Source organism: Ornithodoros turicata, chromosome 5 (assembly GCF_037126465.1).
Source record: "Ornithodoros turicata isolate Travis chromosome 5, ASM3712646v1, whole genome shotgun sequence".
Lineage (NCBI taxonomy): Eukaryota > Metazoa > Arthropoda > Arachnida > Ixodida > Argasidae > Ornithodoros > Ornithodoros turicata.
The window spans coordinates 79394450-79418702 of NC_088205.1; the positions used below are offsets into that span (position 1 = coordinate 79394450).

Genomic DNA, 24253 nt, shown 5'->3' on the forward strand with positions numbered 1-24253 from the left:
TATTGTATATACTTGTGGCAGTACAGAAGCTGGTTGCATCATTGCGATGGGCGTCATACATCGAACTTTTTCGGACCGTTTTTTCGGACGACTTTTTCGGACCGAAACTCGGGCCGTTTTTAAGGGTGCGCGTTATAGACCGTAAAATTTTATATCACATCCTGGTTACATTTATGGTTACATTATTACATTACATTGCATTAAGATTTATTATTATTATTAACTTCAGTAAGCTTCCATTGCTTCAGCCCACACACATCACAGTTTTTTTTTAAAGTTGCCTCACTTGTAGGTGCTATCCAAGACTAGTGACAGCACAAGTGTACGAAGTTGGGGTAGTTGGTATGTTGACATATTGTTGTTAAGCATCCATGGCGTCAACTTCGTTCTTCCCTGTGTTGTTTCTTGCTACATTCAACAATATGACTAGTGAGAGTCCTGACATAACAATTCTTCGTTACAGCGACACGAGGCACGGTATACAGTGACATGTCTTTCTTAACCCTGTGTTCGAAGCCCAGGTGCGCATGCGATTGTTACGCGAAAGCGGTGTTTCGTTTAAACCGATATCAACAGTTGTACAAACAGCGATCCCATGTTTTACGAAACGGTTTGGAAGCTGCGGAACTACCAAGCGTACATTTTCAACTGGTGTATCGCGAGGATGCTCCACTGTGTTTTAGCATTCTAAGATGGTATATCTATCTAGGGGGAAAAATATATTAGTATGATGTAGTTGCATGATTTCACGCAAACGGTTCCAGAGATTGAGACACAAGAACGCAGCACTCTCGCCGAAAAAACAAGCAAACCCCAAACCATCGGAGCACCAATAACAGCAAAATCAACTTTCTATTCAACGTATCAATTAAAATAAATTCATTCTTAAACATCGTGGTCTCTGTCGCTTCATTTTGAGCAAGTCTGTAAACAAGTGCGAGGCACAAAAAAAAAAAAGAAAAAAAAAAAAAGCTAAGCATTCGTGGGGAATGTCGACAAACAGCAAACGTGACACGCTTTTCCAAAACTCAATATGCAGTCATTTTACCGCTTAATCATAAAACGATCGCTAATGTATAAACTGCAACCATTAATCGGCAATCATTCATATACTTGCGTTCTACGGGGGGTACAAAATTTGTTGCATATGCTACTCTTTGAAACCGTACGTAGGAGGAAACGTATTATTTCAAGTGGCACGTCACCGCGATCAAGGTCCTAAACCGCAGGATGCACAGCTTGATTACATTCTTCCTGCAAAGGTCCGGGTTAACCTGCGTCAGACGGAACCTCATGTCATCGCACAAAGAGGAAAAGCAAAAAGGGTGTGGGCAGAAGAAAACGTGTAAACGAAAATGTGTGTACGTAGCTTCCGTCCCCCCCCTCCCCCACAAACACACCTTGTTCCTGCCCTCTGTGCGCACTCGTACCAACTAGTCCCAATCAATAAAGTGTTCTCAGACAAAGCGCCGTCTGTGTTACAAAACTAGAACCAACCTCCCGATGTACCGATGTAAAGATGTCCCGATCTCCGCATGGATGTGTGAAAAGTTTTGATCGAACTTGGAGGGCACCGCGCTTATAATTGGTTGATTCTAATGCGATACTCCCATTTGCTGCACTAGTTCAGCAAGGTATGACGTCAAGGATGAGGATTCGAACCCAATCAAGTGGTATCGTGGTAGGAATTCCTCGCCTAGGGATGGTCACTTAATGGGAGGGGGGGGGGGGGGCTTGCAAAGAGGTTATATTCCAGTATATATAATCTCCTTGGAGGCTTCAGTGTACGAACCCTTAGGTAGGCAAAAATTAATCCACTGTTATGTTCACTTCACACGAAAACTTTTACGTACGCGGTTCATTACACCGAGCACGGGACGTACTGCATGCCAGAGTACCGAGGAAAAATAATTATTTTTCGACGTGTCGTGGTTGTATAGACGGTTGAGGAGTGCGACGTCAGACGACCGACAGTCTCGGCCACCCCTATTGGTTCTCACAACCACGTGACCTTTACACGGTTACTTCCCTGGCGGAGACGGCTGCTGGCATATCAGAGCCAGACGAGCTTCGGTATTGGCGGGGCCGATTTTCTACGCTTTTACCCACTTGGAATGAAGGACTCGGAATGTACACGCAGATGCGGAGAGTAGTTCTTCGTATCTATCCTACGTAACACCGGCCGATGCGTCAAAACCTGTTTAAAACTAACATATTACTAACTGCCCGACTGGACAGCAGACTTTTTGGCGTGACCAATTCCTGTGTACCTCGTCCTGCAGACTTTTGCGCGGAATTTTTACACACACAGAGTTTGGTGGATTTACTGTGATCGTGCATGTAATTTCTGGGTCATTCTCTTCTCTTTATTCTTCTTTTTTTTAATTACTTTTATTCATCTTGTAATTAGAGAACTAAGGTAGTAGGTCTTCTTCAAGAGCGTCAATCTCTCCATTCGATTATTTACTCTACCAAACCAACCCAGCTATCACAATCCCACATTTTCAGAAGGGACATACAGCACAGCGTTGCGCCGGTGCACCAAACCGCCGGATTTGGAGCTGCGTGAGTGCGGATTCACCGAGCGTCCTCCCTAAACAACGGACGGCTTTAAAAATGGCGCCTTGCACGGTGCCTTCACTCACCAGTGAGAGATGGCGCTACTGTAGCAGCTTCGCGTAGTTGCTGGTTGCTGCGAGGTGTACGTTGTTGTTGTTGTTACGTTCGGTGCTGAAATGTTAGCGGGACGGAGTACTCTGGTCTGGTATATTGGCTACTTTGATCCTGAAACGGGGGAAAAAAGAAACGAGAAGGACATTCAACAAGAACAGGACTGACTGAGACCTGCCTGCTCAGCGTACTTAGGCTGCTCAGCAAGCAGCATATGCTTGGTTTGCAATACACACAGTTTCACGTATAGAAGAAAGGGGGAAATATGTGAATCTCATCCTCGACGGTCAAACGCAAGGTACCATATTAAGAGGTACTTACAAGGAGAAGAAGAATGGCCGCCATTCGGGGAAGAGGGGTACGCGTGCGTCAATTTATCCCGCGATCTACGTAAGCCGTAAAAGCAGGCAATGATTCAATCGTTAAAAACGATAAAACCCTCCGTGCAGGGAAAGACGAGGACGGGAACACAAAAAGAGACGAGGACACGGCACTGATCTGTCAACCAAATAATTTTTACTTAGCAAAGCAAGTGCCATTTCGAATTTTTATTTCAGTTCCGTGACCTCCGTCTCTTTCTGTGTTCGGTTCTCGTCTTTCCCTGCACTGAGGGTTTCGTCGTTTTTAACTACGAATCCCCAACCAGCCCAAGTTTTAACCCTTTTTCATTTTTTTGATTCAGTCTGTTTCGCTTTCATCAATGATAAGCTCGTATTCTGCCTGGGAACGGCATGAAATGTAAATATGCTCGCATCTGAGATTCGCATTAACGGCAGAAATTGTTAAATTGTGTTTCCCTATGTTAGCGCCGCGAAGCAACTGTGCCTATCGACGGCGTGCGGACGTGGACAGATGGAGAGAGGGCAGCAGAGTAGTAGGTGAGAGGTGGTTAGTATGCGTCGTGGGTGGTCAGAAATGGTAAAGTAAGCGTAAATGAAGTAGCAGTCGCTTCTGCCTTACTTCGTCAGTGAAGATGTTGTACCCATGTTGCAATTGGAATAACGACGTCTCGCAGCATCCAGCTTGAAGTTAACTTTATTGATCTCTTACAACACACCGATGCTGAAGAAGTGCTGACTTTTTATTTGCTTCTAAAATGGCCATCTGTAACTTCGAAGCACATCGTTAGCTGCGCACGGTTCCTCGATAAATAGAGAAAAGACACACAAACACAAACGTGACTGGCCCTTTTATTCCAACACCCATGACGACGAATCATGGTCTCGATTTCCTCAGACGCTTTCAGACATATGTCGGCACCAGGGGCGGATCCAGACCCTCGGTTTGGGTGGGGGGGGGGGGCGGTTTTTTTGTCGGAGGGCGTAGCGCGGGAGGGGCAGAGGGAAGTCCAATGTATAGACTGACATTTTGGGGGCGATCGCCCAACCGCCCCCCACCCTTTGGATCCGCCGCTGGTCGGCACGGTTCCCTCAGAAGTCGGCCCAGGACGCACATTCCCCCAGGGCGCCAGTCGCGACGTTGCCCACCTCTGTGAGTCCGACAACGACGAGCCTTTTCACCACCACCACCACCACCACCATGGTCTCCAGACCATCGATAGCCTCGAGCACACCCCGCAAAGAAGAGAAAGAAGCTAGGAACGTTCAAGAAGAACGTGGCTGAAGAAGAAGAAGAAGATCTTCCACTGCCTTCCGTCCACTTACACAGAAGTCCTTGCTCGGACGCGTGCGCAGCATAACGCCACTCGATACCAGCACTTGCTCTTCTAGAACCATATGTGCCTGGATGTCGCTTCAGCAATGTCTGAAGCGAATCCAGTTCCTAACCGGCAAGTTGAGGCCGGCCATCCAGCCGGACCATCGTCATCAACAGACGAAACAGGAGGTGATCATGATCATCCTCGGAACGAACGGAACATGGCGTACATTGCTTGGCTGGTCTGCTCAACGGCAGCCTCTTCTCTCTCCATCCCTCTGGGACTTCTCATCCTCCATATCATCATGACCGCTAGGCAGCTTCCTCACTCTCTACTCCTCAACACGACATCAGCCATGGAGGGCAATGCTTCCGTTTACTTTACGATACCAGCGCCGTACGGTCCGTTGTCCGTCCCTCCACCGCGGTGTAGAAACCAGAGCGCCATTCAAGACCTTCCTATCTCGAATCTCTTCACCAAGGATACGAGGGTAACATACAATAATCCTGAACCCGGAATCTACTGTTTGTATAACAGCACCCGCTTTCACAAGGCACTCAACTACGATTTCCTGCCACAGCACATCTCGCCATCGCTCTGTGATAGCGTCATCTACTGGTCCGTGGCTATCAAAGGAGTAGAGGTCGTCAGCAGAATTCCAAAGTTCGACGAAACTTACGGGCTGAGGAAGCTCAAGGACCTCAAGCTTGCCGGTTTCATATTTGTCGTCATCGGAGGTTACGCAGAAGACAACTTCTACTTTTCGCAGCTGGGGCAGAAGATCGGTCCGATGGCATACTTCGTACAGAATGTCGCTAAGCTTGTCGAAGAATACGGGTTGTCTGGGATCACGCTGCATTGGAACAATCCAGGAGATAGCTGCGGAAGTGTACGAGACGGCGATACACTTCTCGATCTGCTACATCGAATTCAGAACACGTTTAAAGCGATGTCAAAGGGGTGGAAGGTGACCATGATCCTTCCTGGCCAGTGGGATCTCATCAAACGCTACTATAACATCCGGGTCATCGCGCCGTACTTGGATCGCCTGTTTTTTGACACGATCGACCCGTATTTAGGGAGCTCTTGCGACGACGCCAAGTTCGATACGATTTCTACGAACCTGCAAATGTTTTACAACGAGTTCATGCCAAAGTTTTGTTTCAGCCACAGCGTGCTCTTTCGACACGATTCTCTGCAGAACGGGATTTGGGGTCCAAGCAAGGTATGGCCTTTATCGAAACAGCGTGGGCGAGCGGGACTGTTCGAGTTTTGTACCTCCAACGTCGCCCTACTTGACGCGACTCCGACAAAGTGCTACCTATTCCGTGAAGGCAAAAATGATGTATACTTCGTGGATTATCAGCTCGACAGGAAGTACAAGATTATGCGATGCGTCGTCGTCTATGACATTGACTTTGACAATTACAAGGGGAAACTTTCATGCGGTACGTCGGCCGTCAAAGACTTTGGACTAAGACTGGTACACTATATGGCGAAGAAGGTTCCTCCACCGTAGGACTTCACAAGTTTAACGATAATGCACGGATAAGCAATATTGGTAAAGGGCACTGCTGGGCTCTCTATCTCAGTTGCCGATATCAGCAGTCAGAATGATGCATTCTCGGGTTGGGCGAGCACTGCACCCACAGGCCGTCCCGCATTTAATCATAATAAAGCACCAATATACTAAACAGCGGCTTCATTCGAAACAGTGACTATAAATCGCACATACCAAACACCACCTAGATGCGTCAGGCCTGAGCACCACGTGACACAGCGTCACACACGAGGGCCTGCTGTGGACGCTGCTATGGCGTCAAAGCATGAGCGAACAAGAGAAAAGCTCGAAGCAGTTCGCAAAGCTCACGCAGGTATCCGTGAGTTTGGCAGTGCGCAGGCCTTCTACTATCTAGGAGGTGTTGACTTATCGAGCCTCTATAGTGTTTTGTCAAGCAAAGGTTTTGCGACGTAACCGGTTGCCCCGTTATCCTACCAGCGATTGTCCCGTTAATTGGCGACCGCTAGGCAACAAGCTGGCTTGGTATGCGAGAAAGGAAAAATATATAAAAACTGGAAGGCACAGGCAATATAATTTCAGCCTGATGCGTTTAGCCCTTGGTCCTCGCTATGTCTCGCGTCATAGAAGTTTCTTCTCGCGTTTGTTTTCTTCGTTATTCTTCTCGCACCGAGAACGATATCTCAAGACCCCTACAGTAAGTCGTCGTGTGCCGTCTGGTGCTGCGCAGCTACAGGTTTCTATGGAGGACGCCTTTTCGTAAGATGCCAATCAGGGCCGGCGTCTAGTTTTCGCCTCCGGTAGGGGAAAACAAGGGGAGGTTTTTGCCACAAGAAGGAAATTTGCGCTTCCTCATGCCCTGCATTCTTGAATTTCTCTGTCGTCCTAACGCGGCTTCTTCCTACCCGAAAAGAGTCTGTTTGGCGCCTCTTTGGCGTGTTCTTTCAGGGGGTGGGGGCCAATTTGACCCACTGCCACCCCATAGACGTCTGCACAGACACCAATCTCCCAAGTACTGCACATGCCTGTACGATTCAGTGGCACGGGGTGGGCGCAACATTTTACTACCAATACCCATAAGAAGCAAACCACAATTAATGTTTTCCACATTTTATTTCACGCAAGTATCAGGAAGAGCGTCCCGGCATAAAACAATTTTAAAAGTGCTCACCGCTTGTATCTTTTCTGCAGAAGATAAGACAGGGCAGCACCAAAGTGGACAAGCAACACTAAAACCAATGTTACGCTGCACTATTTACAACTCGTTGACAACGCCCAAGAACAAAATGAGGCCCGTTTTTGCGTCTCGAATGCAAAATGCGAAAGGATGGTCCACGTGCATCTCCACCGGAAGCGGATCAGGATGGGAAGCAGACAGGGGTCGCACGATGACGCCAGTAAACGCAGAGGCCTCACTGCCTTTTTCGTTCACTTCGATGACGGCCTTGTGGAGTACATCAGACACATACAAATCTTTACGTCCGCTTATACCACTCAGATCGGCACCGGACCCGAAAATAGAGGTTGCACCGAGAAAGGAAAGAGGCTCAACGAGGCTGTACTTAGATTGAAGCTTGAACTTTGGGAACTTCAACTTCACTTCCGCTAAGGTTAGACGACCGAGGGCAGCGTGAAAAGCCGATGCTGTCAATGCTTCGACAAGATGAACCAGGCCGTCACGTTCATGTGGAAGAAGCACGACCATGCTGAAGTCTTTTCCTTTGTAAGGCAGTTCAACAATGTCCGCGTGGAGGTGATTGTCGCTGGCGTACCTGTATCTGTCGTGCGAAAGCATTGTTTCGACGAGCGTTGAAGTCTCGCCATTGTTGTAAAAAGGGAGCAGAGACGTCTTCGACTGATCAAACTCGACTTGCCAATCTCCTTTGAAGTACACAGCGTTCATGATGAACATCACTGTATCGCCAGGCAACCGCTCAACAGCATCACTTATCTGTCCTCTCGTTTTTTCCGATACCCATCTGTTAATGTCAGCAATAGCGGCAGCGTTATCGTTGAAGAAGTCCACCTCTTCAATCCTGGCATTGAACACGCCTTGTAGATCCGACTTGTACCGTTCCACGATAGGGTAGTCTTTCTTTACCAGAACAGCGTTGGCAGCTTCCAGGGTCACACCGTCACTCATTGCGCTTTCGCTGCGAAGGATTTGCTGCAGCCTAGATAATACGTTGGCTTTTCCTGCGAGACCGGCTTCCTGGTATCCTAGAACCTCGTAAAGTTGACGCTCGCTGATTCCTGCAGCGCCGTCGTAGACCATAGCCATGGCTACGGAAACGCTGAATGGCGAAACGAAGACGTGACTCTCGCGGTATGGAAGTCTCTGGAGAAGGTTGAACGCGAAGAAGTTACTCGCATCGGCATACTGCTGGATGCTGTCGTTACGAGCCGATTGCACGCAGACTGCGAGCACTACAGAAAGTAAGGCTGCGACGAGCATGACTGCTGTTTCGTTTGAAATAATTGGATGCGTACGTGTCGGCGCAGCTTTATAGGTTTCGACACACGGGCTGCGATTGGTTGGAATGGGTTGAGATACGACTTTATTGATAGTAAACACGAGGGCCAGTCTGTCGTGTTTTTCAAGAAAACGTGTTTGGCGCCTGCGACAATCACATGGTAATAGTCATTGCTTTGTACGCACCGACCTTGGGGAGATGGGAAACACGTGTTTCAAATGCGAAGAGAGGTACGTTTATTCGAAGAAAAAAATGAAACAAAAAAATTAAAAAGAATGATGAACGAGAATTAAATAAAAAATAAGGAAACAGATGACAGCATGACGGTCAGATATGAGGGTGAGCCATGCCGAATGAGATGATACAAGACTTGAGGTAACTGGCTGTGCATGAGTCCTGTGTCGCTGAGGGAGGCCAGAACTGCTTTGGTCACAGATTTGTATGCCGGATGTCATGCTGGGATGAGCAGAGTGGAGTTAGATAGAAAGTATTCAGTATAGCACAGAGCTCCTCCTACTTCAGCTTCTTGTAGCTTCGCGACGATGGCACTGTGCAACACGTTGTCGTACGCGTTTTCTACGTCGAGAAAGACTGCACCGATGAGTTTCCTTTCAGCCTTCGCTTGTTGTATACTTCAGCGACCAGATCGCGAACGCTGTGAATTGCTGAACGTCGATGGCGAAAGTCTGCTATGACCTTAGGGAAAATATCGCGCACCTTCCAGGTACCAATTCAAGCAGCGGAAAACCATACGTTCTACAGTCTTCGCAGGGCAACTTGTGAGAGCAATTGGGCGGAAAGAAATCAATATTTTGTGACCACTTGCCCGGTTTGAGAAGGATCCGTCTGTGGAATATCCACCGCTTGTACAGAAATACTAAGGTAAGCTGAAGTATACAAAGTATCGTAGAAGTTGTGGAAGCAATAACTGGGACGATCAGAAGCGCCACCGCTACCTTCCAAACATGCGGCGCTGGGAAGGGATGCCTGTGACATGGTCGTTATAATCTAGTTGGTCGTAGTTTAAAGTAATGAAAGTCTTGGTCAACCTTGAACGACGCTTGACCTCTACCCGAGAGACGTCATCGTGACATTGGTAGGCAGACTGAAACCGAAACAAATCGGAAGGGGAGGGCTGGGTTCCACGAATGAACACTTGTTCGCTGCCTCCTATTGAAACAAAAGTAGGACCGAATGTCACGTCCCTTTCATGGACCATCGTAGTCCCCTCAAGACCGTGGCTTCCTGAGGCGACCTTGTTTGCCTCTGCCTTCGAGCGTAGTTCAACTCTACCAAATTGGTGGCGCTGTCGAACACTATGACGTCATTTGTTTACAAGCAAGGAGAGTTCTATTCCGTGACGTTGACTCACCGGTCATGACAGTCCACACGTATCCAAAAATGGGTATGGAAGCAATTTCGTTGTGTCTCTTTCTTATTCAGCTAGACTCTCGCCCCCTTCTCTCTATCAAAATTGCTTGGTCCCTGGCCAAATCCAGCCAACCAACCCTCTGCCCTCAAAGCTCTTTTGACCTTTTTGGACAAAATAGGACTTGGATCCTTATTGTGAAGGGGCTCATTATCTCATTCCCCACATCACCACCAGAGATAGGGGAGAGTATCACCCTGGCGATGACACTCCCCATCTCTCATCTTAAAAATAAAGTTGTTGTGTTTATATTTATTTGCTGTATTTTATATTTTGTTAATAACGTGCCGTTTCCAGCTGCAGTAGCTTACGCTGCTATGAACTGTACCGAAAAATTACCAACAAATGGTTGGTACAGCCATGGTACTGTGCATGTATAAATGGTATCGATGCGGCCGATATTGGGCGCAACGCGATTGTGGGAGAATACCACAGACAAGCAAACTTAAAAAAGAAAAGGATATCTCAAACTCCCATGAAGAAACAACGATCGAGGTGTTAAATGAAAGGTATTCGAAAAGGCAACGCAAAATCGGTTACTAAATGCCGCAAAACTTTATTGCATCTGCGATATTTCGTCATGCAAGCATTACTTGAGGTAAGTTCAAGTAACATATTCCCGAGGTGACCTCGCAACAACACAGCATTCCCCGACACCACATATACAACTCTAGAGACAGCTTAGTTAAAATGGGAGATAAGAGCTTTTGCGTTTTACATCTCATTGACTGCACCCAGGAACAAGATTACGTTTCTTTCCACATGGCGGATGCAGAACAGAAATGGGTGATCAACGTGTAGCTCAATTGCAAGTGGCTCAGGGGGAAACGGAAGAGAAAATGTCTCTCCGACGACTCCTGTAAACGCAGATGCTTCACTGCCTTGCTCATTCACTTCGACCACAGCCTTGTGGAGAATATCGGACACGTACAAGTCCTTCCGTTCGCTTATGCCACTCAGATTAGCGTGAGGTCCGAAGATGGAGGATGCACCCAGAAGACTCAGGGGCTTAACGAGGCTGTACTCTGACTCCAGCTTGAACTTGGGGAACTTCAACTTTACTTCCGCTTCGGTGAGACGAGTTAGGGCTGTGCGAAAAGTTGATGCTGTCAACTTGCTGACAAGATGGTGGAGACCGTGACGTTCATGTGGAAGAAGGACCACCATGCTGAAGTCTTTCCCTTTGTAAGGCAGTTCAACGATGTCAACGTGGAGATGGTCATCGCTAGCGTACCTGTATTTGTCGTGCGAAAGCATGGTTTCCACGAGCGTCGAAGTCTCGCCATTGTTGTAAAAAGGGAGTCGAGCCGTTTTTGAGTAATCAAACTCAACTTGCCAGTCGCCTTTGAAGTACACCGCATTCATGATGAACATCACCGCATCGTCCGAAAAGGAATCAACGACCTTGCTTATCTTCCCGCTTGTTTCTTCCGACACCCATCTGTTAACGTCCGCGACAACGCGAGCACTATCGTTGATGAAGTCCACCTCTTCAATCCTGGCATGAAAAACGTCTTGTAGATCAGTCTTGTATCCCTCTATAATAGGGTAGTCTTTTTGAACTAGTACTGCGTTGACGGCATCCAGGATCACACTGTCGCTCTCGTTGCGAAGGATTTGCTGCACGCTGGATAATACGCCTACTTTGCCTTCGAGGCCTACCTCCTGGTATCCTAGAACCTCGTGAAGTTGACGCTCGCTGATTCCTTCAGCGCCGTCGTAGACCATAGCCATGGCTACAGAAATGCTGAGTGGCGAAACAAAGACGTGGTTCTCGCTGTAAGGAAGTCTCTGGAGCAGGTTGAACGCGAAGACGTTACTCGCGTCGACGTACTGCTGGATGTCATCTTTAACAGTCGTTTGTGCGCAGACGGCGAGCATTAAGAAAGGTAAAGCTACAAGCAGCATGGTCGCTTCTGCACTGGACCTGAAGGCTGTGAGGGCTGAATAGGGTACGCACGTTTATAGCCTAAACACCGAAGCCGTGATTGGTTGCTCTGGAACGAAATCTTACTTTGCTGATAATAGGTCAACCAACGATCAGCGATGTCTGATAAGCAGACACGTGGTGGAGACCGACAAACTGAGGGCATGTTGTTGAGTAGAAAGTCCTCTTTACAGGTATTTAAGAGGGGGAACGTCGTCTTGCCAAAGCAAAGCCAGGAGGGGTTATATCGGCAGTCATCGTGACTGTTATCGTGATACAGGGAGCATACCAATGAAGGCTACTGATGGATTCTGTGGTGTGGGGGTTCTCTTGGACTACCCAAATCCCAGAGGGATTGCACACCTCCCCCTCTCCTGTATCACCATCTTTCCTTCTTTCTACCCACACTTTCCCTCTCCCTTGGTAAATCGAGCCGCCAACCAGAACCAGGCTAACCGCACTTTCCCCGAAACATCATTGCCCCCGTACAAGGACCAACTACCAACTACCCCAAATAAGGGCCTTAGATCAATCCCTCCGTTACCAAAGCCATTTCCTCGCCAAATATTTACAACTGTAGTATATGAAGGCATTCTGGAGACAACGACCAATACATTGATGGTAATGAATGGGGAAATTTGCCACCTGGGTTGTGGCCCGCTACCCCAATGCCAACGGGACTGCATGGGATGTAAAATGACAATGAGGGGATGAGGGAGGAGAGACGGTAGCAAGGCAATGCAATGCAATGCTAGCAAGCAATGTGACGTCAAGGGAAGTAGAGGAGAGTAAAGGTGGGTAAGCAGAGAGGGGGTAAACGTTGCGGTGCAGTGCGCTCATAAGCCGATAAAACCCCCGAGTCCGAATATGTTTTCTACGTTGAAGGTCTTTATTCGGAACGCAAATAAAGTAGAGAAAGGATGGTCTCTCCAATATTTTGTCGTCATTTTCTGTCAGAATCATCATATCGTACAATATGCATTTTGTTATCACAGCTCGTTGACGGCTCCAGTGAACAGAATCATGTTGGTCCTCTTGTCACGGATGAAAAATAAGAACGGATGGTCCACGTTGAATTCGATCTGAAATGAGCTAGATGAATAGGTCGTAATCACGACTCCCGTGAAGGCAGCTGCTTCGCTGCCTTGTTCGTTCACTTCAACCACAGCCTTGTGGATCACATCGCTCACGACTAGGTTCGCGGACTCGCTTATGCCCGTCAGGTTTGCACGACCATCGAAGATCGATTTCGCTCCGAGGTCCTTGAGTTGCTCCACAAGACTGTACTTGGACTCGAGCTTGAACTTTGGCAAGCTTAAAACGACTTTCGTACTGTACAGGTTGCTTACAGCACCGTGAAGCTTGGAAGCTGTAAGCTCTTCTACCAGCTGGCTCAGTCCATTACGTTCGTGTGGAAGCAGGATAAGCATGCTGAATCGGTCTCCTTTGTAGGGAAGTTCTACGATGTCAGCCTTAAGTCCATAGTCACTCCCGTACCTGTATCGGTTGGTTCCTCTCATCGTGTCCACGAGCTTTGATGCCTCGCCGCGATTGTAGAAAGGTAATTTGGTCGTTTGGCTTTCGAGGAACTTTGTCGTCCAGTCTCCTTTGAAGTAGACAGCGTTCATGATGAAGAGTACCGTGTCCGCAGGAAGGCTGCTGATGACGTTGTCGATCTTGCCTCGCGTCTTCTGGGACACCCATTCATTAATTTCGGAGACAACGGCTCTGCTGTCTCTCAAGAAGTTGACCTCCTTGAGCACCGCCCGGTAGACGTCTTGCAGGTCTTTCTTGTAAGAGCCCACAAGAGGAAAGCTTTCGTTGACCAGAACGGCGTTGGCGACTTCAAGTGTGACGTCGTTGCTCTGAAGACTTGCGTCCTGGAAGAAGTTCAGCATGGCTGACAACACACCTTCTCTTCCTTGAAAACCAGCTGCTTCGTAGCCAAGAGTTCTTGACAGTTCCCTTTCAGAAACACCTCGTGCACCGTGGTAGACCATAGACATTGCCATGTTGACGCTGAACGGCGAGATGAACAGATGGTTCTTGTTTGCAGGCAGTGCCTTGAGAAGATTGACGCCCAGGATGTTGTTGGCTTCGGCCAGCCGGAGGGAGCTCTCATCCGAAGATGAGAACGCTCCTGCGGTAAGAGCTAAAACGAGAAGGGCTCTTCCTAGCATGGTTGTTTGCCTGCAGATTGTTGTTAAGGGTTCGTGCGAAGTTCTTTATATGTACACGCGAAGCATTGCTGACGTGCGTTGAAACACCCGCATATGTTTACTTCGAGAGCGATAAAGCAGAAGCTGTGACGCAAGGGTTACTTCCGTGACAGGTCATGATGAACCATGTCCTGGTCTAGCGCACTACTGGCTCAGTGCCATCCACTCAGGTAAACACCTCCGTTACACGAGCGAGTTTTTCTTAATTTCTTTCGCACGCTTTTACGTTTCCACCTGCTTCACTGAAGCAGCCTCTCTTTGATGTCAAGGTCAGATTGAAGCGGTGCGAGCGTAAACGTCACCCGCGCTTTCTTTATCGTTTGTCACTTCAAGGCGTAAACTGCATCCGGCATTTCTGTGTCAGCTGAGATTGCTTGGGAATAGCGCAATGCAATTTGCGTCTTGCAAATGGTCTTGCGCAAATGCAACTTACGTCTTGGAGCCCTTTGTAAATCATCCAAACACGGAAACTGTCGTATGCACGTCAGGTAGACAGCAGGTAGACAACATTCATCGAGTAACAAAGAAATGTTAGATGTGTCTTATTACTAGTTGCTACCCTACAGATTTCACACAAAGTGATACACTGTCAATGGTTCTTCCTTCTGTTTTTATACCACCTCGTCGTTATTTGCCCTGTGTTATTTTGTCTGTACTAAAGTACTGTTGTATCAAAGTCCCTCACCGAAGACGCCGTGTCATAGCAGCTCCTGTAATCAACTAGCTGCTGAGCCGGGTTCGAACCAGTGAAGGACCAGAAGAAATTTCTTCCTAGTCTGTTTTCACTGTGGCGTCAATCACGCCCCGTCACAGATAAAAAGCCCACCAAACCGCGACATAGACGGACATTTTTCGTACTCCCACGACTTCTTGTCGTCCTCTGAATGATGAGCAGGAGCGGATCATGTACGTACAACAAACTGGTGATACCTTAGGGGCCGCTTGCTCGAACGTCGAGGACGTTCTTCAGTGGTGTCCTCAGTAGCGTTTGGCAGTTCTCAACGCACATAGCAGCGCTGATGGATGTAGGACGTGAACTGCAAACGCCACTGACGAATTTCCTCAACACTCGTGCAAGCGAGCCCTGGGCTCTGCAAGTATGCGAGGCCCTATAGTAGAAGACTTACGTAAGCTCGGCCTTTTTAAAAATTATATTTAGAAGCATAAGAGAGCCCGTTCATTCCTCTCGCTCGAGTCAAGGTCAGTGAGGCATGACGTCTAGGGGTGTGTCGCCCACTCGGTCAGCTTGCTCGTTGCATCATATTGACGTCAGATAAACGCTATCAATACCGCTTAGGAGTTTCGCTACGCTTGCCGCACAGCCGTTTTACGGAATCCTTTAACTCCATGACGTACCTCTTTATGCCGGGTACGCCCGATTCAATGTACTCGTGCGCTCTGATCTGTTTGTACTCCCATACTTCTCGTGAAATAGACGCGTTTATTTCTGTGGCCGACGTGACTGGAACTAGGAGAGCAACATGACGTCACAACGCATACACGCTGATGATGATGATGATTGAAAGAAATTGAAAGAAGCAAGAAAAGAGCTATTCCCCCTGATATTAGAGAGTTTTAGTACATCGTACGCTATCTCCTTTGCGTACGCAAGGTATAGCGTTGATGGTTCTGCGCACGCCCATGACAGAAAGAGAGCTTTGCGCATTGCGCAGAACCACCACGCTATCCCTTACGTGCGCGAAGGCGACAGTGTACGATATACTAAAACTCACTATTACTCCGTGGGAACAACTTTGGGCATACGCTGGAAATCGCTTTTAAAATCGCATATCTCGCTATGAGAGAAGCATATAGCTGACCGGAGATCAGAAGACCAGGTTCGATTCCTGGTGTCAGTACCTCTTTTCCCCAACAACAACAACAACAACAACAGCATAGATGAATGGGTGATGATGATGATGTGGGATGTTTCCCTGCGTTGAGTGCAGGACCCTACCCCATTCCAAAAAGGTTCATATGAAAGAATGACGAGGGAAGGAAATCCCTCTTTTCCCCGAGTTGTTTGAATTCCCTAATTTCTGGACGTTTGAGGCTTAAGTGTGTGTGTCGTCCCTAATTGTGGCCTGCCTCGGCCAATTCTCGTTGGCTACGTAGAATCGATATGTCTGTTTTCTTTATTTCTCCGTTATCTTCTCAAACATTCTGGGCAAGGAACATCGTTAGCAAGTTCAATCAATCCAAGCTGTGCTTGCTGCTACCGTATCTCTATAAGCACTGTTTCTTTTTAAATTTCGTGTTAGCGCCGGAAAGCAACTATGGCTATGAGCGGCCTACATATGAAGAGAGGACAGCAAGAATAAGTGGGGGACAGAGGGGTTATCACGAATTCCTTTTTCCGGGTAACTTCCTTCGTCACCGGGGTCTAATTAGAATCCTATAGATGTAGTTATCTGTTCTAGTTGGTGCTACTTCCGAGGTAATCAAGTACAAGACATGTCAGACAACATGGGCAAGACAAGCACACCCCATGGTTGTCCCCCTTCGATTGTCGGTCTGTCTTGCCTTACACGACCTGTACTTCGTGGCTTTTGGCTGCAGCGCCCTCAACAGGGAACTACGTGTGTCAGTACTCGCATAATATACGATACACATTCAAAGGTGGACGTGTCTATCGGTTCATGACACGCATCCCCGAGCAAAGTACGTCACGTAGAAAGAGCTCGCGATCTCCGACCTGCGGGTCATCTACGTCATTAAGGTCACCCTGTGGAAATCTTTTTTTTAAAGCTGCGTTTTGTTTTTCTGTCTCAGTAACTTTTGCAAGACACGCTTCAGAAAGCGCATTCAACGAGGCAACGTTCTTGTCATCGTTCCTTGTCAGAAGCCTTCATAGAACATGGTGTATGACCCATGATAAGGAGTTCACGAAGGAAATCGTGTAACCAGCAGTTTATCGTTTGGCCTGCGTCTTGCACAAATACCTTAAATGTTTTTCATAGGATGTAAGGTTAAGCTCATAGCGTCGTAAATGTGGTACGCTCCTTCCAAAAAGGGTTTTTTCTCTTCCGCTGGCGAGAAAGAATGCGAAGGCAACGACGATATGGATGTGTTTGGATAATGGTGCGGTGTATCTTCATATGAATGTGGTTTCTAAGAGATCTGCCTCTCCGATGGCGAGATGCTGTCCTGAGACGAGAGTCTTCGTTCGTCTTGGGCAAACTTCGTAAGAAACTGTACCGAAATTTCTCTGAAAGCGCCAGCTGGAACCCAGGATAAACAGCACGAAGCCAAGCCGATTACGGGATTCAACCCTCGAGCATCTCCCCTTACCAACACTTAATGCTCCTCCTTATCACATAAGTATACTATTTAGGATGCTGCGAAAGCTATACTCATCGTTCCTACGCGTCGAGTGTCGGAGAGGGGTAAGAGTGAAATGTAATGTTGTCTAGCAACTTCCTTGTGTTCGAAACTTTCTCGTTTCCAGCTCATTAGCTCCTCCTAGACGAGTCAAGGCCGGTTATGAGTGTGGTGGGTATGGCACGCTTTCGTACCTTGTTTGTTACGACACCGAGAATTAACGACGCAAATACTGCAAGGACTATACGTGTGTTGCGGCTGCACCGAGCAACCAAAGTGGATCTGCGAGCAATCTGTTCTGGATTAGGAATGTCGAGGTGATGGCAGGTGTAAAATATAGGACACAAATTTATTGATACTGATTTCACACTCGGCTTCAATGATATTGTTTAGCACTTAATATAATCGTTAAAATCGAGTAAATTTCGTTCGAGGCACTTTGTAGCGTCCTGGGGAAAACACCTCGCTCGAAAATTTAATGCAGCCGGAAGCCATAACGCAGTTCATCACCACAGCACTAAACTGTTCACAGCAACAAATGCGGTGTCCAGAAGGGGGCACAAAAATAGAAGACAAAATTTAAAAAATGATTCCAGGGGACTGATGCTGTGCTTTGAAATATACATACTAGACAATCATCTGGTACATCCTTGCTGCAGCAATCACAACCACGATTATACACATTTTGTGTGGCATGTTTCCGCTGGGTACAAAACTTCACGCTTCTCATGGTTGTCTGATGACGTGTGAAATTTTACAAACTGGTGTCATTCGTTACGTCATGACGTTTTCCAAGTAGAAGCCAATATTGCACGTAGACACCGTAGCATGTGGTTGAAATGCCCCGGAACCTTCACAGCTCATTAACGGTACCCATGAAGAAAATAGTGTCGGATAGCTTGTGCCGAATCAAGAAGAAGAAGGGATGGTCCACGTGGAAATACTCAATCTTTCTACGAACGTTGATCCTTGGTACAAATATGAACCCAGTGAACACGGCAGCTTCACTTCCTTTTTCATTCACTTCAACCGCCGCCTTGTGGATCACGTCACTTAAGGTCAAGTTTCCCGATTCATTGATTCCGGTTAAATTGGCATTGTCTGTGAAGATGGACGCTGCACCAAGACCTTTCAGTTCTCGAACGAGGCTGTAGTCAGACTCCAGTTTGAACTTTGGCAACCACAGGTTAACATTCGTTCGGACGAGGTGACTGACGGCGTTCTGAATTTTTGCCGCGGTCAGTCCGGCTATGAGTGCGTTGAGTCCATTGCGATCTCGAGGAAGGAAGATGACCATACTGAATTGATTTCCTTGGTAGGGTAGTTCCACGATATCTGCGTTAAGTTCGTCGTTTTTAGCGTAGCTGTACCTGTTAGTCTCCTCCATAGTGTCTACTAGGATCCGTCTGACACCATAGTTGTAGAACGGAAGTCTCGTTGTGCGGCCCGCAAGGAATTCTGTTTTCCAGTCGCCCTTGAGGTAGACGGCATTCATGACGAAAAGTGCGGCTCGTTGCGGCAGTTCGCTGACGACTCGGTTAATCTTGCCTCTTGTCTTAGTCGACACCCACTCGTTGACTTCTGAAACTACACCTGCAGATTCTTCCGCGAAGTCGACCTCTTTAAACAGTGCTCGAAAGACGTCTTGCACGTCTTTTCTGTACGACTCCGCGACAGGAAACTTCTTGCTTACCAGCAGAGCGTTGGCAATGTCTACGGCCACGTTGTTGTTGATACCAAGTCTCACGCGACTAAGAGACTTCCGCATGGCTGACAAGACATCTTCCCGTCCACGGAGACCAGCTGCCTCGTAGCCCAGAACACTGGTCAGTTCTCTTTCCGACACACCTCTTGCACCATGGTAGACCATCGCCATCGCCACACTCAAGCTAAGAGGCGATAGAAAGACATGCTTCACTTGCGGAGGAAGTGCTTTGAGAAGGTTGATTCCGAAGACGTTATTTGCGTTTGCCCAGCGACCTGAGCTGTCGTCCTCGGATGAGAGTACTCCAGCGATGAAAGCGAGAACGAGAAGGGTCGCCCGTGACATGGTCCTGATGTTGTGAAGGGTACGATGCTACTTACATGAATACCCGTTAAATCGTGTAGCTGGCAGAGCGAGGCAACCTGTTTCCGGCGGCAACCTACTACCTGCTTATCAGGGAGGCAACACCACTTCCCTCACTTAGTAGACCTGCTGAGATGCCTGTCGCAGTGAATGTTTAGTGTCGCCAACGACGTGGGAAAGTTAGTAGGTAGAAGTGCGATGACTATGCCGTGTTCCCACGGTGCTGACGCGGTTGAGTGACGTGGACTGGATGGGAGTGTATAACTTCCCTCGACGCTTCCTTTCAAATAGCAGTACAGTAGAGTAGAGTAGAGTAGAACAAAGCGGTTCACTTAAATGACGACGTAGAAATAGAGTGATTTCCTTGTGCTCGTTATTCTTGAAAAATTGATAACAGCGCTACTGTTCGTGGTCTTCACACCGCAGATTATAGGTGATTACGGATGTGATAATCGGTCCCAGAGAATTTCGTGAGATATCTAATCACCGAGGCATGGAACCCTGGACGATACACATCAGATATGTTCTTTCTGGATGGTTGCTCTGTGTGAGCTTCAAAAGACGACGGTAGGACGAAGGTGGAGATTCCCCGACACCTTGCCAGACTAAGCGTCTGGAGTAGTCAGTCCAACAAAGGGTTGAGCCATCATCCCTGGATTTCTCCTTTATCTTTTTAATTAAACTGCTCAGCCGGAGTCCCAAGTCGGCAGCTCCTTAGTGCTTCTCCCTCTCTTTTTCGTACAAGAAAAACAAAAGATTATGGTATACTTATATATATATATATATATATATATATATATATATACGTAAGTCGCTATATGAATCTCTGAATGAGTGAGTGAGTGAAAAAGAAAAAAAAAGAGAAAATTAGCACCACCAACGTGGGACGAGTGGTGAATGATGTCCACGGGTGCCAAATATCGGGAACAATCCGTGGTACTTGGCGCCAACTGATGATTTAACGCGCTGCAGCAAGAAGGCGAGGCCCTAGAATTTAGTCCTGTTCACTTTATTCTAAGTCCCTGACTTTTTATTTTATTTCAGTGACAACATAAAAGTGATACATTAAGGCTGACTTCTTGCTGCAGTGTGTCAAACCCAAATATCCCCTTTTGTATCTCGTTGCTTTTCCATCCGTATTTCGTCTTTTGTCTTTACCCGTGACGGCCTATTGTTCTAGGCAAGTCATCTTACCCTGGAAAACAGATGCGCTAAACACAGAATACAGGATACGGTTCGATTTAGAAAGCGAAAGATTACAGTATTGCTTATCACGACGACTGAATAGAGGTCGATTCACTGTCGAAGCACTGAACACGTAGACAATGATATCTGCCCTAGATTTATTATTGCATAGAGGAGGGAGATTGCCTTCTATTTTGCATGTTCCGCAAGCCTGTGTGAAAAACAGAAACCTCACACTGATAAACGTAGATAAATGTATCGTCACCGCCTCCTCCAAACCAATACGAACACCACCCACAATGCATTGCCACCACGTGGCACAACGAATATGGATTCGTTTAATATGTTCTTAGAGTGGTCAGTCTGTGAGGATTTGGCTTACTACTCCCTTTCTCTTGAGTAGCCGACATCTATGTTTGCGGGCCCTTACATTCCTTTTGTTTTTTTCGTTTGGGTTTCCATTTTCTACTACTCATGGGTGCTTCACGCATACAGAGTTAGTTATAAAATTATTAGTGAAGTGTTACGCTAGGATAAGAAGAGTAATTACAGCACAATCTAGCGAAAGCTAACATGGGAATGGTTGGCCCTTATTATTATTCTATAATCATCGGTCCGGAATGGTTGGCAGGTGACCTGTGGGAATAATCCCACATATATGTGGGATAATCCAAGCCCACGCGTAAACACGTGGGCTGGGATTATCATCGCACTCCATTGAGCACTTGCACATTCAGTACGCTTTGCGAAACATAGCTGCTCTGCAGCTTATACATGGTGTGTTCGTTACCTACTAATGAAGTCGATGTCCACATGTAATTGGTGTATCGTGTGAACTAATCAAAGTAACTGCATACATCAATTAAGTAGATTAAAAACATGATGTGTTGTCCTAAACCGTCTTTCTCGGCAGTTGACGCCTTCACATTCCTCACTGAATCACAGGAAGTAAGTAAGGGAGTAAAGTAAGGGAAGGGAGGAATCACAGGAACTGAATCACAGTTCGTTCACTGCACCCATGAATAGAATCAAGCCAGTCACCTTGCTTCGAATGAAGAACAAGAATGGATGATCCACATTGAACTCGATAGGTGGAGTACGTCCTCTAGTCAGGCTTTTATTTCGCATCGAAATCGACGTGAAGGCAGCAGCTTTGCTTCCTTTTTCGTTCACTTCAACCAGGGCTTTATGAAGCACATCGCTTACGACCAAGTCTCCGCGTTCATTGATTCCCGTGAGGTTCGCGTTGGCTTGAAAGATGGACTGAGCACCGAGACCTTTCAGTTGTTTAACGAGACTGAACTCGGATTCCAGCTTGAACTTTGGCAGCTTCAGGACGACGGTCCTAGAATCAAAGTTACTCACGGCAGTTTCCAGGTTTGCAGCTGTGACATCTGTCAACAAGGCCTCCAGGCCGTCGCGTTTAAGTGGAAGAACGATGACCATGCTGAATTCTTTTCCTTTGTACGGTAGTTCGATTAGACTAGCTTTGAGTTCCTCGCTTACCGTGTAGCTGTACTTTGACGTCTGCGTCATGATATTCACTTGCTTTTCAGTCTTGCCATAGTTGTAAAAAGGAAGCTTCTTGGTCCGCTTGGCGTCAAACTTCGATGTCCAGTCTCCCTTGAAGTAGACAGCGTTCATGATAAAAAGGAGGGTGTCTTTAGGGATAGTGCTGACGACTTTGCTGATCTGGCCTCTCGTCTTGGTGGACACCCACTGGTTGATTTCAGAGGCTACACGCTGAGATTCCCTCGAGAAGTCTACCTCCTTAAGATTCGCTCGAAACACGTCACGCAGGTCTTTCTTGTACGACTCCACTATCGGGAAGCTTTTGTTTACTAGGACGGCGTTGGCGACTTCTAAGACAACGTCTTTCTTCCCGTCACGGTCTCGGAAGAACTTCTGCGTGGCCGATAAGAGCTCTGTGCTTCCTTGAAGGCCAGCCTTCTCGTAGCCCAGGACGTCGCCGAGTTCCTTTTCCGACACGCCTCTTGCACCGCGGTAGACCATAGACATCGCCATGCTGATGCTGAACGGTGAGAGGAAGACATGGTTCTTGTTTGTAGGTAGTTCTTTCAGGAGGTTGACTCCGAGGATGTTGTTCGCTTTGGCCACTCGACGGGAGATCTCGTCGGGGGACGAGTATGCTCCAACGATGACCGCAAGAACGAGAACAGCTGCTCGCATCATGTTTTGTGACACTGACAGAGATCTTATGAAAAGGAGAGACGCTACCCTTACGCTATATATACGCTATGGGTACCGAGGAGGAAAGTGGAGCAATACGCACCGTGTTGCTTCATTGGCGATCATGTGTTTCCCCGTCTGCACTCAATGAGCTCGGAGAGCGATGTTTGCTCACGTAATCAGTTCCAACAATGGGAAGAGACACGATAGCTGTGTGTTGTCGAGTGCCTCTCGAGCACGTGTTCGGTGTGCAATACAGAATGGCTTCTTAATTGTGAGCAAACGCCCGGGAAACGGAGAATCCCCGTCAAGTAGGCTGAAAGTATGCAACGGCAGACACGAGAACAAGTTTATCGCGCTGTGTGCTGACACAGGAGAGATTTGACGCTATTCTCCGTAAACCGTCGGCCCGTAGTCTGGTGCTATGAATAGTCCTATTCTCCTATGATGTTAACGCAACTGTTTTTCCAGACGGCCTTTCGAAACGGCAATTTTCTTCGATATACAGTGAACCCTCGTTAATGTAACCCCCGACAATCAAACATACTCGCTTTACCACCATACTCTTGGGGAACAATGCTGTGAAACCTCTGGAAATCACCTCCGTTAATATGACAGTTCCGCATTATGACCAAAATTTTCGGGAACGACCATGGTCATAATAACGAGGGTTCACTGTAGAAGCGTAGGGTATATGCTGACCGTAGTAATACTGACGAAAGCAAATGAAACAAAATGCATCCTTCATGACCGACAGCTTTTGCAGCCTGGGGCAGTAAGTGAATGTCGTGTCTTGAATAACGTTGAATTCGTACGACGATGAAAAGCAACGTGTCCTCGTCGTTATGAACCAGCCAGCTAGACTGCGACCTTTCACTGTTATCGATACCATAGAAGCCACGCGAAAGCCTGCTCAAAAAACCACGCCGACCCAATCTTAACCTCAGCGTCTCAACTCCGTTTGTGGCCAATATGCTAGTGTCCAGTAAGACCGCAACGGTCAACAGATGATGCGCCATGTTTACTCAGGACGCAACAACACTTCAGCGGCATAGTCTGATGCACGCACTGCCTAGGGCATGCCCATTGCCACCCACCCCCCCTCACCCAGGACAACCCCATTCTGTGTAACCCAACCTAACCTAGACTAACTTTATGTCACAGTGATATAGCCTGACACAATGTACTTTTGTTCATTAATAATAATAATAATAATACGCCTACATATAGGACCTCTTCCGATTATCAACTCTCCTTCTACAGTGGCTGAAGCTCTCGCCGTGGATATCACCTTTAAGTTCCACACCATTCCAGGAGTGGCATCCAATGTATTGCTCCGTAGACGAAAGCGTGCTTAGGCGAACGCAATGCATCCTGGACAGGTCGTGGTCTCACGTCACAGCAAACGTCAAAGCTCACGTGACCTTAAAGATGGCGGCGCCCGTGATCGGCGGTTAAACCGTTTCTAAACAAGTAAACAATGCGGTTGTTGTTTCCGCGCGACGTTTTGGATGTCTTTCGATCACGGCAATTGTTTTTCTCCGATAATCTCGCAGTAAAACGTGCAGTTTCGCACATAAGGCCTCGTACTGTT

At 47.4% G+C, this 24253-nt stretch overlaps 5 protein-coding genes across 5 annotated transcripts in view; all 5 read right to left on the bottom strand.

Moving 5' to 3' along the window:
- Nucleotides 1-24253, bottom strand: part of LOC135394914 (uncharacterized) — a 297537-nt gene that overhangs the window by 198003 nt on the left and 75281 nt on the right. Inside the window, exon 2 of the mRNA XM_064625983.1 lies at nucleotides 2646-2784. The gene's annotated coding sequence lies outside the window, so the exon portion shown is untranslated. The remainder of the gene's footprint in view (nucleotides 1-2645; nucleotides 2785-24253) is intronic.
- On the bottom strand, nucleotides 6941-8334 carry LOC135396219 (intracellular coagulation inhibitor 2-like). The gene has a single exon (XM_064627245.1). It carries the CDS (start codon nucleotides 8299-8301, stop codon nucleotides 7102-7104), a length of 1200 nt encoding a protein of 399 aa, XP_064483315.1. The 5' UTR covers nucleotides 8302-8334; the 3' UTR covers nucleotides 6941-7101.
- LOC135396220 (intracellular coagulation inhibitor 1-like) lies at nucleotides 10282-11693 on the bottom strand. The gene has a single exon (XM_064627246.1). It carries the CDS (start codon nucleotides 11655-11657, stop codon nucleotides 10464-10466), a length of 1194 nt encoding a protein of 397 aa, XP_064483316.1. The 5' UTR covers nucleotides 11658-11693; the 3' UTR covers nucleotides 10282-10463.
- On the bottom strand, nucleotides 12545-22936 carry LOC135395950 (uncharacterized). The gene is made up of 3 exons (XM_064627035.1): nucleotides 22763-22936; nucleotides 18074-20015; nucleotides 12545-13899 (listed from the first exon to the last, which is right to left on the bottom strand). The coding sequence occupies exons 2-3, from the start codon at nucleotides 19264-19266 to the stop codon at nucleotides 12666-12668; spliced, it is 2427 nt and encodes an 808-aa protein (XP_064483105.1). The 5' UTR covers nucleotides 19267-20015; nucleotides 22763-22936; the 3' UTR covers nucleotides 12545-12665.
- On the bottom strand, nucleotides 20614-22767 carry LOC135394916 (intracellular coagulation inhibitor 1-like). The gene has a single exon (XM_064625987.1). It carries the CDS (start codon nucleotides 22660-22662, stop codon nucleotides 21466-21468), a length of 1197 nt encoding a protein of 398 aa, XP_064482057.1. The 5' UTR covers nucleotides 22663-22767; the 3' UTR covers nucleotides 20614-21465.

Excerpts from the sequence above, each read along its gene's own strand:
- LOC135396220 (XM_064627246.1), bottom strand. The coding sequence starts at position 11,657 with ATGCTGCTTGTAGCTTTACCTTTCTTAATGCTCGCCGTCTGCGCACAA.
- LOC135394916 (XM_064625987.1), bottom strand. The coding sequence starts at position 22,662 with ATGATGCGAGCAGCTGTTCTCGTTCTTGCGGTCATCGTTGGAGCATAC.
- LOC135396219 (XM_064627245.1), bottom strand. The coding sequence starts at position 8,301 with ATGCTCGTCGCAGCCTTACTTTCTGTAGTGCTCGCAGTCTGCGTGCAA.
- LOC135395950 (XM_064627035.1), bottom strand. The coding sequence starts at position 19,266 with ATGTCACGGGCGACCCTTCTCGTTCTCGCTTTCATCGCTGGAGTACTC. Across the intron at positions 13,900-18,073 it reads ATGGGTACCGTTAATGAGCT|AACTTCGCACGAACCCTTAA; the intron begins GTGAAGGTTCCG and ends GTACATATAAAG.